This window comes from Arvicola amphibius, chromosome 11, assembly GCF_903992535.2.
Source record: "Arvicola amphibius chromosome 11, mArvAmp1.2, whole genome shotgun sequence".
NCBI lineage: Eukaryota > Metazoa > Chordata > Mammalia > Rodentia > Cricetidae > Arvicola > Arvicola amphibius.
Window position 1 is genome coordinate 36,371,421 of NC_052057.2, and position 15,243 is coordinate 36,386,663.

At 50.8% G+C, this 15,243-nt stretch overlaps 1 protein-coding gene across 1 annotated transcript in view; it reads right to left on the bottom strand.

Moving 5' to 3' along the window:
• Fat4 (FAT atypical cadherin 4) overlaps positions 1–7,494 on the bottom strand; it is a 132,181-nt gene extending 124,687 nt beyond the window's left edge. The window contains exon 1 of the mRNA XM_038348047.1: positions 1,514–7,494. Within this exon, the coding sequence (XP_038203975.1) occupies positions 1,514–6,688 (5,175 nt within the window). The 5' untranslated portion in view covers positions 6,689–7,494. The remainder of the gene's footprint in view (positions 1–1,513) is intronic.
• Between the last annotated feature and the right edge of the window lie 7,749 nt (positions 7,495–15,243).

Here is a 15,243-nt window from a genome sequence, read left to right on the forward strand (position 1 = left end):
ATCATGACCTGATCCAAACCAAAGACCACTGATGTTAAGATCTTTAGAGAAGTAAGTAGATGGAAGGAGACAATTTGTCCCTGAAGCCTCTCAGGCAAAGGCCGTGCAAGGAAAAATTGAAATTCATTTACAATTACATCACCATTGGGAATTATATTTCTAATGAGCACTAATACCCTCTGATCTCATCAATAGGATGCAAAGAGCTAGTGATCAAACACACACACACATATCACAGGGGATTCCAGAAGATAATAATAAAAACAAGCACTCAAAATGAAAGCATCCTTGGTCTCCCCCAAGGAGAAAGCAAGTAAATAAACACAACAGCCCCAATTTCACCACCATGTTGTGTTTGCATCCCTGCCAGGCATCAGAAACCACATTTGATATTTTGAGTTTTTGCCTGAGGGGCAGATGCTAGGACATCTCTGAGGAGAGTGGGAAGCAGGGGGAGGGGGACTCAGAAAACATCAATCAAGCGTTCTAGAAGGTAGCTGTATCCATTCTTGGCAATTCTCACACAGCCCTGGAACAAAGGAGCTTAACTGAGAAGATGCCGATCAATGATAGTAGGTTGGGTGGAGGTGACAGTTCAGCCTGTGCCTCTGGAGGATGGCCGGGACTGACTCGTACACTGGACAGCCTTCCCCACCTGGAGACAGGACCAGTGCCTGCACCAGCGCATCTAACAGCAGCGCACGTGTATCCCAAGACTCATAGTGGAACTTTGGATCTAACTGTTCACAGCTACCCGAGTTAGCTGAGGAAGAAAAAGCAGCATTTCCTCCGTGCCAGGAGGTCATTTGCAAGCCCCTCGGGCAGAAGAAATCAGGAATCTCCACAAACTTGGCTCACCACATTGAGATTACTCACTGCCTATGATCTGCCAAGCTCGCTGAGGATGGGGAAGTCGGTGCTGTCCTAATGTAAACTGCCACGCAGGCTCCAGAAAAACCCAACTCAGAAACCTAACCCACTCAGAGTTCTAGCAAAACCCTTCACCTTGGAACCGGGATTTAACTCCGAGACTGCCCATCCCCCAGCTGATTTCTTTACTGAGAGAAATCTAGGTTAGTCCATACAAATGGGCTTTCATCACTCCTGCAAATGGCAAATGCTTTGTCCAGTAGCCTTATAATCATGATTGCAGGTAAGGGATATTGAAGTTTTAAAAAGTTCATTATTTATCGTAGCCTTGATGATAGATGCATTTTTCTGAAACTGTTAGTAGGTGACAACATTTTTCAAGTTGTCCCTGTTTATAAAAGCAGCCACAAAAACACAGTTAGATCATAGAGAGTAAACACAATAGCAAAGACATGTATGTGTGTATATATATGTGTGTGTGTATATCTATGTATATCTATGTATATATATATATATGTACACACACACACACACACACACACACACACACACACACACACACATATATATATATATATATATATATATATATATATATATATATCCCACCCAGAGCAAATAATAAAGGAACCCAAGCTCTCACCTCTGCTCTTTGTGTCCTGGGAAAGGCAGATGACTTCTCAATGGCATAAACATCCACCAGGTAGAGACATGCTCCCTGCTCCCGGTCCAAAATGGCTGCAGTTTGAATGATACCAGTCTGCCGTCCAATGGTAAAGAGACGTCCAACAGTCTTTTCTTCACAGTGAACAGAAACAATGTAATACTCCACCGGAGCTTCTGACCCTCTGGGGCTAGCTGCTTCTATGGATATGACATTGGTGCCAATGGGCTCCCCTTCCTTCAAGATGGTTATGTATTTGTTCTGTGTGAACACAGGCCCATCAAGGCCCTGGAGGATGACCGTCAGTTCCGTAGTTGACTTCCTCCTCTCGGGGCCCAGGTCTGTGGCTGATACTATGAGGTTGTAGATGAGCTGCGAAGGCACCAAGGCGGAAGCCACACGAAGGTCTCCGCTGTAGCGGTCCACAGTGAAGGTGTCTGTGTCCCCGTTCACTATCTCATATTCTACCTCGCCATTGGCACCTTCATCGGGGTCTGCAGCCATGATGGTAGTCAAGACAGAACCGATCATGGCTGAGGGGTCTGCAGCCAGGGCATTTTGGGATATAAACATTGGGACATTGTCATTGAGGTCTGTCACCAAAATGGTCACATTTTTCAAAGCGTACCTCCTGGTTTCTATCGGCACTGCCTGGTCGTTGGCTTTCACCGTTAGCTCAAAGAGATTGGCAAACTCGCGGTCGATCTCAGCACTGGTGTAGATGGTGCCTTTGACTTCGTCTATGCTGAAGTGGTTGCCGCGGGGCATCTGTTGAATGATGGCGTAAGACAGCTGCCCATTGATGTCCGCATCTGGGTCGTGTGCTGTCACAGAAATGACAGATGTACCAAGAGGGATGTTCTCCACTATAGACTTAAAAATGTCTCCCGGTGGAAAGCTCGGCGGGTTGTCATTGAAGTCCCTCACGTGGATCACCACCGACATCGTGGATGACCGAGGAGGCCGCCCTTGGTCTTTCGCTGTTATATTCAATTTATATAAAGACTGTGTCTCAAAGTCCAACTTCTTGGCAAGGAAGATACTCCCAGTGTTTGGACTAATGCTGAAAGTTCCATGGTTGTTTGATCCTGTGATAGTGTAGTGTAAGTCTGCATTGGCACCCGAGTCAGAATCCGTGGCGGTAACAGAGGACACAAGTTCACCAATCCTCATGTTTTCCAAGACATCCACAAAGAGTGTTGACTTTGGAAAAGAGGGGGTATTGTCATTTTCATCCAAAATATCAATGCTGAGTGTGCAGGTTGAGTTGAGGGAGATGGCCCCCGAATCCACTGCCTGGATGAGGAGGGAATAGGCCGGGGTCGCTTCATAGTCTAACTTGCCTATGAGAGTCACCTGACCAGAGAACCTGTCTATAGCAAACTGTCTTTCTTCATTTCCTTTGAGGATAGAGTAGTGGATGAGGCCATTACTGCCTTCATCCACGTCTGAGGCAGACACCCGTAAGACCTGGGTCAGATTGGTCGCCGTCTCCGATACTGTAGCTTGGTAAAAGTCTTTTAGAAACTTGGGGGCATTGTCATTGATGTCCTTCATGTAGACATGCACGGTGGCCTGGTCCTTGAGAGGCTGAGGGAGGCCCTGATCTGTGGCTATCACTGTGAAGCTGAACACTGCTGTGCCCCGTCTCCTCATGAGTGACTCCCTGTCGAACTTGTGAGTGCTGGTGATTTCCCCAGTGACGGCATGCAGCTCAAAATCAGGCTGGGCGACCTCGAAAGTGTACCTTACTTCCCCATTCGGCCCGAAGTCTTTGTCCACAGCACTGACTTTGCCTACAAATGACCCGGCTCTCTGCTCCTCTTCAAAGTAAAATGTGTAATTGGTACTATTAAACAAAGGCCTATTGTCATTCACATCTTCTAGAATGACAGTGACATTGACAGTAGCACTTAGGGGCTCCACTGCCCGGTCAGAGGCAATGACCACTAACACATATCTCTCCTGAAGTTCACGGTCCAATTCACTTTTTATGTACAACTGGCCATCTGGAAATATGCCAAAGGCATCGCCAGTGTTCCCATCTGAGATCGTATACGCTATTTCCCCATTTGCCCCAGAATCTTTGTCGGAAGCTTGCACTTTAAAAAACCGAGAATTCACAGGCTCTGACTCAGAAAGGGTGACCTCATAGGAAATCTGGTCAAACACTGGTGGGTTGTCATTTACATCATGGACGTAAACTGTCAAAATGATGCTGGAGGAGAGCTGGGGGACACCCATATCGGAGGCCAAGATTTCTACCTGGTAGGAGCCCGTGTGAACATCCAGGGCGCCCAGCAGACCGATGCTACCGTTCTGCTCATCGATAGCGAATAGGTTCTTGGGGTTCTGCTTCAGACTATAGAGCACCCTGCCGTTGACACCTTCATCGGGGTCCACAGCTTTGGCCTGGAAGATGCTGTGTCCTGCCTGCCAGTTCTCCACTGCGTTTATGCTCTCCACTGCCTGGAGGAAGTGGGGGGCGTTATCATTCAAGTCTTTCACGGTGATGTTAACCACGGTGTCTCCCGCTACTGCGCCCCCACTGGCCACTACTCTCAGCTGATAGAAGGACTGTTCTTCCCTGTCGATCACACTGGCTGTGGTCAGCTGCCCTGTGACGGGATTCACAGCGAACGTACCTCTCTGGTCCCCAGTAGTGATGAGATAACTGATGTTGGCATTGAGGTCCATGGTGGTGGCAGAAACACTGCCCACGTGGTACCCTAGAGCCACGTTCTCAAAGACCACGAAGCTGTAAGCAGCCTGGCTGAACACGGGTGGGTTGTCTTGTGTATCTAGCACCGTGACTGTGACTATGGCTTGGTTCGGGGACTGTAGATTGCCCCCATCAGTAGCCACTATCTGCAGCTGGTAGGCTGTCTTCTCTTCTCTATCTAGGGCCATCCTTGTAGAAATAACCCCACTCTTAGCATTAATCTGAAACCTCGACCTGTCCCCGGCTGAAATACTGTACTGAACAGTCCCATTGGGACCCAGGTCTGGGTCGGTAGCAGACACTGTGGTGACATAGCTCCCTCCAGGCTCATTCTCCTGAATATGAGCAAAGTACTGGACTGGGTAGAACATGGGGCTGTTGTCATTGATATCCAGAAGGCTGACGTTCACCTGAGCTGTGGACGACTGGGGAGGCGAGCCCAGGTCTGTGGCTAGAATCAACAGACAGTAGAAGGCTTGCTCCTCTCTGTCTAGGGAGGAAGTAGTAGTCAGTCTCCCAGATACAGGATCCAGGCGGAAGAGCCTTTGGTCACCGTCGGCCTCTTGCAGGGAGAAGCGCACCGTCCCGTTGTCGCTCAGATCCCCATCGGTTGCCCCTATAACCAACAACTCTGTCCCAGCTGGAGCATTCTCAACCACGGATACCTCATAGCCTCCAGGCTGGCTAAACACCGGCTTTTCATCATTGACGTCCAAGATGGTTACCACAAGCTGGGCATAGGACACCTTGGGGTGTACCCCCTGGTCTCGGGCACTGATATTCAGTACAATCTGGGAGGCAAGTTCACGGTCAAGGCCTCCTGCAGCACTGGTGGTGACCAGACCACTGTGCTCACTAATGTGGAACCAGCCCAACCCATTTCCAGAGACGATGCTGTAACGCAGGTTCGCGTTGAGACCAGAGTCACCGTCAGTGGCGGACACCCCACTCACATAGCTCCCCGGAGGCGCCTCCTCGCTCAGGTTCACCCTGTACACTTGCTGGGCAAAGACCGGAGGGTGATCATTGATGTCATTGACGAAAATGACCAAGCTGGCCACGGAGGAGCGCGCCTGAACCTCGGCGGTAGGGGGCGCCCCAGAGTTATCCGAGACAGAGACTGTGAGGTTGTAGGAAGGGATTCGCTCGCGGTCCAGGGCGCTGGCCACCTTGATGAGACTCAGGTTGGGCACCTTGCTCCTCTGTACCTCAAAGTGGCGTTGCTCGTTGCCCCCGAGAATCTGCACTGAGATGTTTCCGTTGGCTGCCGGGGAGTCCGCGTCCGTCACGGTGAGCAGAGCAACCACGGTACCCACCTGCGCATTCTCATCCACCGAAGCGTAGCGCGAGGTGGCGGGGAAGTAGCGAAACTTCACTACAGGGTCGTTGTCGTTGACATCCAGCAGCTGGATGAGCGCTTCAGCACGCCCGGTGAGCGAGGGCACACCGCGGTCCGTGGCCTGCACTGTCAGCGAATACTGTCTCCGGGCCTCGAAATCTAGCGGCTCTCGGACGGTGATGAGCCCCGTCTCCGGGTCCATCTGGAAGGGGGTTCCCTCGTCCTGAAGTCGGTAACGGATGTCCGCATTAGTGCCCTCGTCTGCGTCCGCCGCCGCCACCTGCAGGACACTCGAGCCCACAGCCGCGTCCTCGGGCACCCCCGCCTGGTAATGGGAACTGCCAAACACCGGGGGATTGTCGTTAATGTCCTGTACAGTCACATTGACCTGAAGGTAACCCCGCCGCTTTGGCTCACCCTTGTCCTCCACCTCCACCAGGAGCTGGTACTGCGGTGTGACCTCGCGGTCCAGCCCACCCTTGGACACCAGGTGCAGGAACGCACCCTCGCCACTGGGGTTCAAGGTAATGTCCAGGCGAAAGCGACCCGCCTCGTTGCCGCGGACGATGCGGTAAGAGCGGTGATCCACGCCGTTGGAGCCGATGTCAGAGTCCGTGGCGGTGTCCAGAATGACCTGACGCCCGCTGCCACTGTCCTCCTTGAAGGTGACCACGATCGAGGGATCCGGGAAGACTGGGGCATTGTCGTTGAGGTCACGCACCAACACCCGCACCTCGGTAGGGTAGGTGGGAGCGCTGGAAAGGACCACCAGGTTGACTACGTCGCTGGGCAGGCTCTCGCGGTCGATGGTGGCGGTGGTGTACAGCGCTCCGGTGCTGCTGTTAATAGCGAACAGGGCGTGGCTTTCGCTGAGCCGGTAGGTGAAGCCCGGGCGCGTTGGGATTGTGCCCACCAGAGTTCCTGGAGGCTGCTCTTCCATCACCTGGAACACCTGACGCTGTTCGGCTGCTTGGACTCGGGCTGGGCCGGGGAGCAGAGACAACAACCCCCAGACTCGCAGTAGCTGGCACAGGGATGGAGAGAGTAGAGGGAGCCGCCTGCGGCCGGGAGCCGGGTCTGCGGCCAAGTTCATGGTCCTGGTTTCCAGGAACCGCGAGAGGAAGAGAAGCAAGGTGAAGGAAACGGGATGGTCCGGAGGGCTTCTGAGTGGCGCCAGTCAAAAGCCAGTTTGGCCGGAGATCTCTGAAGTTCAGAAGAGTGAGCCGGGGCAGACGCTCAAGAGAAGACTCCCGGTGGCCGGTGAGACGCGCAGCGCAGGGGAGGATGAGGCGACAGGCGGCGGGGCATCCCTGGACTCTCCCGAGAAAGTTTCAAGGCCTCCAGACACTTGGATTGGAAATCTGAGTCTGAGCGTCCAGACCGCGGAGAGGAGCTGCGAGATGAGGCCTGGATTTTGGGGGACCTGAGGAGTCACTCACTGCATGCACGTCTCTCCAAAAACTTTAGAACTTACCCGGAGCTTGATGCCAAACAGGACAGAGCTAAGAGGTGCAGAGCCTCTGCACCCGGAGACTGAGCAGGGAAGCCGGACGAACGCGAAACTGGCAGTGCAGACTCCTCTAGGGTTTCACTCCAGGGAGCTGGGAAGGTTGTCTCTGGATCGGGCTCCTTCCCTTTGCAGCGGAGGCACCCCGGACACCGCGTGCCCACCGAGTCTCCAGCAGCCCTCAACTCTGTCCTCTTGCTGGTAACCCGGGATGTCTTTGCGCCCACCGCAGCTCGGAGCCCGAGGTCCAGCCCAGGCTGCCGCAGGCGCCTTTCGGCATCCTTCACCTCCGCGCCGGCATCATTTGTACATCCACAGAGCACGGGTTCCCCTTCCTCTTCGGCGTCGCGGGGGTCGGCCAGCAGAAGCAGCAGCAGCAGCAGCAGCAGCAGCAACAGTGCTGGTTCCCCGAGTCCCCTCCCCTCACCATGCCAGGGGTTCTTCCCCGGGCGTCAGCGGGCACAAGCGCCCTCGAAAGAGCCTCGCCCTTGTCCTGGTATCTCTATTTTTATTGTCCCGGGTCAGTTTCACTTTGTAATCCGCTAGGCTTTGTGTTTGGGGAGGGGTGGGTCCCTTCGTCGCGGTCTCCGCCGAGGATGGGGACGCGGAGGTGCGGTGCAGCTGCACGGGGCACCGGGTGGGCGCGCTCCTTCGCAGCCAGGGCTCGGAGGTGGCACCGCCACGGATCTGGAGCCGGGCGAGTCCCCCGCTGCCTCTCCGGGTCCCTCGTACTCTCCCCGCCCCTTCCCCGCTGCGCGCACACACGCACTCACACACACGCGCACACACGGAGGGGGAGGGCTGTCCGCGATCGCGAGCAAGACTGAGAAACTTTGCTCGCCCCTCGATGCTCCGGGACTCCAGTGGCCGCCACTCCCCTGTTCTGGTCCTGTCACCCGCGGGCCCTGCCCCGCTACAGCCCATTGGCCACAGCCCCGCCCGGAGTCCCCGCCGCCCTCGCCTCCTGCCGCCACTGGCTGGGGCGACGCTCGTCACCGCGGCCTCCGAGGCTGTGGGCGGGCGGTGGGCGAGCCCCGCGGCGGAGGCGCAAAGAAGGGGCGACCACCCCCCAACTCCTTTCTATTTATTTATTTTCCCTTTTGGTCAAATCTTGGCCGGCGTCGGTGCAATCACAGCAAGAGGCAGCCGCGGAATAGATGGGGGTGGGGTCAGGTTTGGAAATAAATAAGTTTAGTGGCCGGAGCTGGGGGTGCCATTAGGCTGTTAGGCTGGTAATAATTCGGTGGAGGGGGTCGAGGGAAATGAAAGAAAGGCTGGGGGCGAGGGTCTGTTAACGCGGGAGGAAGGATTAGGCAAAGCCTGTCTGGGAATGCGCGCCGCTGCTGTGCTTTAACCATTTCATGCCCTCGCCAGGGCAGTGCCGGAGCGAGCTGCTGCCCACGGGACCTCGCAGATCCCCAGCTCTTCCCCACTCGTGAACTTGCGCCGCAAGCCGCTATCCCTCGGGTCCAGAGGACACCGAGGCCTCGTTGCCAGCAGTCCTCCAACTTCTCAAAGGAAGAGAGGGGCACTCGGATACCCGCAGCTTGGTTAGTCTCACAGCTGGAATCCAGTTCACAGACCAGCCCCGGGCGGGCTTCGACTGAGACAATGGCAGTTTCTGCGGGGACAGTTTCCTCTTACAATCCCAGTCTGGAATTTTGACCACCGGTGGGGCTCCCCCCTCCCCGACATTTTCTGGCCAAAGAAAATCTAATAACGTTTGGTTTCGGTTTTGATTTGGGGGCGCGGGAGGGGGGCGGAATAGCTGTAAGAAAATAGAAACAAATAAAATGAAGTTTAAATTTAATTTTTAAGTGTCACACATCACCAACTGCACTCTGATGATTCCCCTGCCTCGGCATATTTGTGTGGTGGCGCGCGAGGTTTCTTTAAAAGAAAAAAAAATAAAAACGTGACTAGGAATCGGGTCAATAATTTTCCCCTTTAAGGGAACCAACTTGCAAAATGTGAATTGAAGCCAAACAATGCAAATATAGGGCATATGTCATACAGTTTTGCCACAGGAATCCCTCCAAACCTCAAACTTTCGGCGCCCCGAGATGGTTCAAGAGCGAGTCAACATTGCCCCCTGCTGGTTATAAGAAGACTTGCAGCTACAGTGGCTGGTTTCGTGCTTTAAATTAAATGCAGACAGGATCTGGCTACAGAGCTAATTCCTCCTTCTTGCCAAGGGATGGGAGCAAAGAAAAGGCTCTGGAAGGTTCTCCTACTGCCTTTCCTTGTGTGAGGTCAGAAAACAATCAAAAGCAATAGAGAAGACAATACAGGATGCAAGCCGCCTGTAATCTAAACGGAGGAGGATGGAGCCTGATTCTAAAACCATCCCGAATTCCTTTGTTTAGTTAGAATATTCGCTCCTGCCCCTTCCCCAGCTATAGCGTGAGGCGGGAACGGGACGCAGACCAGAGAGAGTTAGGCGTCTCTATTGCTGCATTGTTCAGACTACATAACTATCGAATGCCTATCATTAACTTACCCCTCCCCTTAAAAAACAAAAGCAACTACAGGAGGGGGGGGCGCTTTTAAGCCCCGTCAAAAAAAATTTATCGCTGCCAACCACTTACCGTTTAATGCCATTATTTTGCTGTAATTCAGCCAAAAGAGATTTCTAGATTAAAAGTTGGATCTACAAGTTACTACAAGTCGTGGCTGTGAGTGTCCGAAGACTGAAGGAGAATTCCTTTTTGTTTGCTGATCCTGCGCCGTGTAATACTCAGATACATAAGAATGGAGAGAAATAACTCGGATATATTTAGGGAAGATGGTGGGGTTCTTGCTGGTTTGCCTGGCTTCTGTTGGAGAACATGTGAAAAGCCTTCACAGCTCAACAGGATGGAATTAACATCTCTTGCCAGTGAATTTAATTTGGCAAAACAGATAATTTAATTCATTCTGTGAAGTGAAGTGTTTAATCTGCGAAATAAGTGTATAGTCTTCATTTTATCTAAATAAAGCAATACAAAAAATGGGTCATAATCAGTCCAAAAAGTATCTGTTTGAAAAATTCCAAGGGAGGCTTGCCCACAAATTATTTATGGTATGGTGAGTTGAACTACTATTTTTCCATAATGATGTAATCTACTCATTCGTAGATAATTCTAAACAAAACTACAATTTTGTATGCATAGTATGTAATTTTAAAAGAAATCTAGGGTGTTTTATATAAAACATGAGATGAAGCTTTTGTTATATTTTATTTTCATTGTCTCCCTTGGATTTCTAGAGCCGTGTTAGAATTGTACCCTATCATTAATATATATGTATAATTTGTCTTCTCCTGGTGGGGAGATGGCTCACTGTGTAAAGACTTTTACCAGGGACTCTTGACCACCACGATTCTATTCAGAACCAACTTAAAGCCAGAGAGAATAGCACAATTGTCCGTATCCCTGGCGACCCCTGGCGGTAGACAGGAAGCATAGACGGGGAATCCCTGGAAACCAGGTCAAGCCACCTGATGGAGACAGAGTTGAAAAGAAGCAGGCTGGAAGCAGGTGGGAAGAGTGTACAGGCACGCCAGGAAGTTTCTGCATCCATGCACAAACACACACAAGCACATTTCTCTAACATACATACAAAAAATCATTATTATTCTTGTAAAAGTGAAAGACATGAGGTCATTGTATACATAAAATATATTTTAAAGCTACAAAACGCAAGCCGGGCAGTGGTAGCGCACGCCTTTAATCCCAGCACTCGGGAGGCAGAGGCAGGCGGATCTCTGAGTTCGAGGCCAGCCTGGTCTACAAGAGCTAGTTCCAGGACAGGCTCTAGAAACTACAGGGAAACCCTGTCTCGAAAAACCAAAAAAAAAAAAAAAAAAAAAAGCTACGAAACGCACAAATAAGTAGGTGTCATATGTAGAGCAGCAGCGGATGTAAGATATAAAAAAAAAAAACATTTCTAACCTTACGTTTTCTCTCGTCTTCCAGTAAACCAGAACAAAGGTAGTTTTTTCCCTACCCATATCTTCACTCCTTATGAAAATGATTGTTAAAGTCAGAGTAGCAAAAATGGAATTAGTAGCCAATTAGAAACCATGCTGGTTGGTTTTTGTCCATTGGACACAAGGTAGAGTCGTGGAAGAGAGAACTTGATCTGAGGAATTGCCTCCTTTAGATTGGCCTGTGCCCTGCCTTTGGGTCATCTTCTTGATTAATATTTGATGCATGAGTTGAGCCACCCCTGGGCAGGTGGTCCTGGGCTGTAGAAGCAAGCATACTGAGCAAGCCATGGGAGCCAGCCAGGAAGCAGCCTTTCCCATTGATTCCTGTCTTGGCTTCTGTTTGTGCTCCTGTCCTGACTTCATCAGCAATGGACTGTGATGGGAAGGTGTAAACCAAATAAACACTTTCCTCCCCAATTCAGTTTTGGTTGGAATACGTAACTAGAACATATGGTTCTCAGGAACGATAGGGAATAAGGACACACATGTGTGCCCACGCATGAGAGGAGCCAGAGAATACACGTCATTGGAACTTCACATCCGTGTGCCGCAGTTGGCTTTGTGATGCTGTGCACATTCTTGCAATATTTAATTCAATATCCAAAATTTTTTTCTATGCTTTTTGGCCAGAAATGAGAACTATTAACTGAACCACACTCCTAGGTTCCTAGGGCCTCTGCAAGCAGGGGCTGAATCTCTTACTGCCTTCCTGTAATTGTCTTTATCTTCCTCTCAGTTCTTCCTTTCTGAAGCCAGTCTTCAGCAGGTGAAGACTGCTAACTTGACAGGTCCTAGACTCCCAGCTGAGAGAAACCTCTGAGCACATCTGTGAGGGATTTCTGGATTGGTTTAACAGAGGTGGGGAAACCCACCCTGAGCATGTTGATGTGGGAGAGTCTTCTGTTTGTGTTCATTTCATTGGTTAATAAAGAAACTGCCTTGGCCAATTTGATAGGCCAGCCCTTAGGTGGGTGGAGTAGACAGAACAGGATGCTGGGAGTGAGGCAGATGCCTCGGGCAATCACCATGCCTCTCCTCTCTGAGACAGTCGCCATGAAGCCAGCCACCAGGTCAGACATGCTGAATCTTTCCCAGTAAGCCACCACCTTGTGGTGCTACACAGATGACTAAATATGGGTTAAAGCAAGAGAGAGTTAGCCAGTAAGAGGCTAGAGCTAATGGGCCAGGCAGTGTTTAAATGAATACAATTTGTGTGTTGTTATTTCGGGTGTAAAGCTAGCCATGCGGGAGATGGGCGGGACAAAAAGCAGGCCTGCCCGCAGCTCCACACTACAGCGTGTGATCACGGTCCCACAAGTCGGGCTTCTGGACTGAATAGAAAGGAGGAGAACGAGAGCGGAGCACCAGCCCTCACTGTGTGGATGTGGATTTGTCTGTCTGTGTGTGGATGTGGATATGTCTGTGTGTGGATGTGTCTGTGTGTGGATGTGTTTATCTGTGTGTGGATGTGTCTATCTGTGTGGATGTGTCTGTCTGTGTGTGGATGAGGATGTGTGTGTGTGTGGATGTGTCTGTCTGTGTGTGGATGTGTTTGTGTGTGTGTGTGTGTGTGTGTGTGTGTATGGATGTGGTGTGACCTGCTGCCTACTACTCCTATCGCTGTGATGAGCTGGCTCCTCAAACTGGGAGGCAAATTAAACTCTCCCTGGAAATTTTGCCACAGCAACAAGACAAGTGCCCAGCATGAAGCCCCAGACACACACCTCGCCTTGCCATCGTTTCCTCTTTCGTTCTTGTCTGATTTCTGCTCTTCTTGTCTATTCTGTGTAAACGTCTAATGTGCCACACAAGCCCAAGCCTTTGAGCACTTGGTCTTCCCACTGTTTGAGAAAGATGTGGAAATTTAGCAAGTGGGGTCTTGAAGGATGAGCTGGATCACTAGGGGCAACGCAGGCGGCTTTCTAGCTCCCTACACCCCATCCCTCTCTGCCTCCAGCTGCTATCGTCATGCGTTCGCACCTTCACAGAACAATCCCCTTAGGTTGCCCCTTGTCGGGCATTTGGTCATGGCAACACGAAAGATAACCAACCAAAGCCCTGCCCTTCCACTCCCAACCTCCAGGCCCACTGTACCCTCCGTCCCCTTCCCTCCCTACGGGCCGCGCCATTCTCTGCTCACTGGCTCTGCACTACTCCTTAGCACCCTCCAGGCCCCCCACACCACACTCCCCAGAGGCGGCCCTCCCAGTCTGAGGCAGCTCCTGAGTGGGCTTGCAAAGGTGCCCTTGAGCAACCAAGGCACGTGACCGTGTGTTCTGTCTGCTGGGCCACGCCCCCCACGTTTCTATTCACCCTTTCACTGCTGCTCTAACTTTGGCATTTTGCTCTGTCCATACCTACAGTGGCCAGGCCACCGCATCATGAAGCCAGCTTACCTCTAGGTCCCTGGCATCATGGAGAACTCTGCATTCCTTTCGTCTTGGTTTGTTCATTTCCCTTTTGATGTGTGCTGAATGTTTAGTTCAGTTTGTCATTATATTTTTTTTTTTTACATTTTCTCATAGGCGTATTGAAAGCCATTAATTTCCCGCAAGGCGCTGCATTGACCTCCTCTTATAATTAGAAGCGCACTTTAGGCAAATGAGAGAGACCAAAGAAACTAACACAGCTGAAGACAAAACTTATGTCCACCTGCGTAGATACGACTAGGAACCAACTGTTAAAAGAGTTTTAATATCGTCTAAATCAAAGCTGACCTCAATTTCTACTAGGTCCAGATCTATAGAACTTAAATTCCCCAGTTAGAAGTTAGCAAAGTTACCCCTACTTCTGAAAGGGTCTCCCCCCAAAATCTTGTTTCCCACTGGCACAGTTTCTGCCTAGCAAGCCTCTTGCGCAGCTGTGAGGGGCCCCCTCCTATTCTGCAGAGATGGCCCCATCCACTTCCATATCCGGCTTATGTAAACATACAAAGCCCTTTGCTGCTTAAGACTCTCTTGGTCCCAAATGGTGTGCGTGTCCTGGAAATCACACGAAGTCACCACTTTTGGCTCCACCACTGTGGAGGAGCCTTCCTCTGTCTCTCCTCCCGTCCCCGTTTCTGCATGCTGACACTTTAAGAATCTCTTTGGCATGGTGCTATCATTTGGCCTTGTTTAATTTTTCAACTGTTTAAAAATAATACCTTACCTAGAACATTCGGTCAGTTCCTATCTAACATGGTCAGTTATGTTTGTTTTTGATGTGTGTGAGTTTCTCTCTGCTGCTACGATCAAGGCAACCTAAGAAAGAGTTTCTTTGGCCTTGCCGCTTCTGAGAGTCTATAACGTCAGGGAGGCGTGGCATCAGAAGCAGGCAGCCAGCTGGTCACTTTTTTTAACCACACCCAGGAAGCCGAGAACAGGAAGTGGAACCAGTTATAAACTCTCAAAGCCCACCTAACGTGACATACTTCCTCCAGCAAAGCCACACCTCCTAATGACTCCACAACCTCATCAAACTACACCATGAGCTGGGACCAAGTTTTCAAATACATGAGCCTATGAGTATATTTTCCTTCAAACCACCATGCGTCCTACATGGTTCTAGTTCTTCTGTTTTGTTTTATTTTGTTTTAGATGTTTTACATTGGGGTTGACAAAGTGGAAGTGGTAGAGCACTGGCTACCACCCCTCACAACTTGAGTTGGATCCACAAAGGGCTCACATGTTAGAAGATCACCGACTCCTAAGAGTTGTCCTCTGACATGCACACAAGAGCTAGAGCATGTGAGAGTACATACACATACACACACACACCACATATACCACACATACACACACACTGCAACCACACACCACATACACCACACACACACTGCAACCACACACCACATACACCACACACACACTGCAACCAGACACCACATACACCACACACACACCACATATACCACACATACACACACAGTGCTACCACACACCACATACACCACACATACACACACACTGCAACCACATACCACATACACCACACACACACCACATATACCACACATACACACACACTGCAACCACACACCACATACACCACACACACACTGCAACCACACACCACATACACCACACACACACACCACATATACCACACATACACCACAGTGCTACCACACACCACATACACCACACATACACACACACTGCAACCACATACCACATACACCACACACACA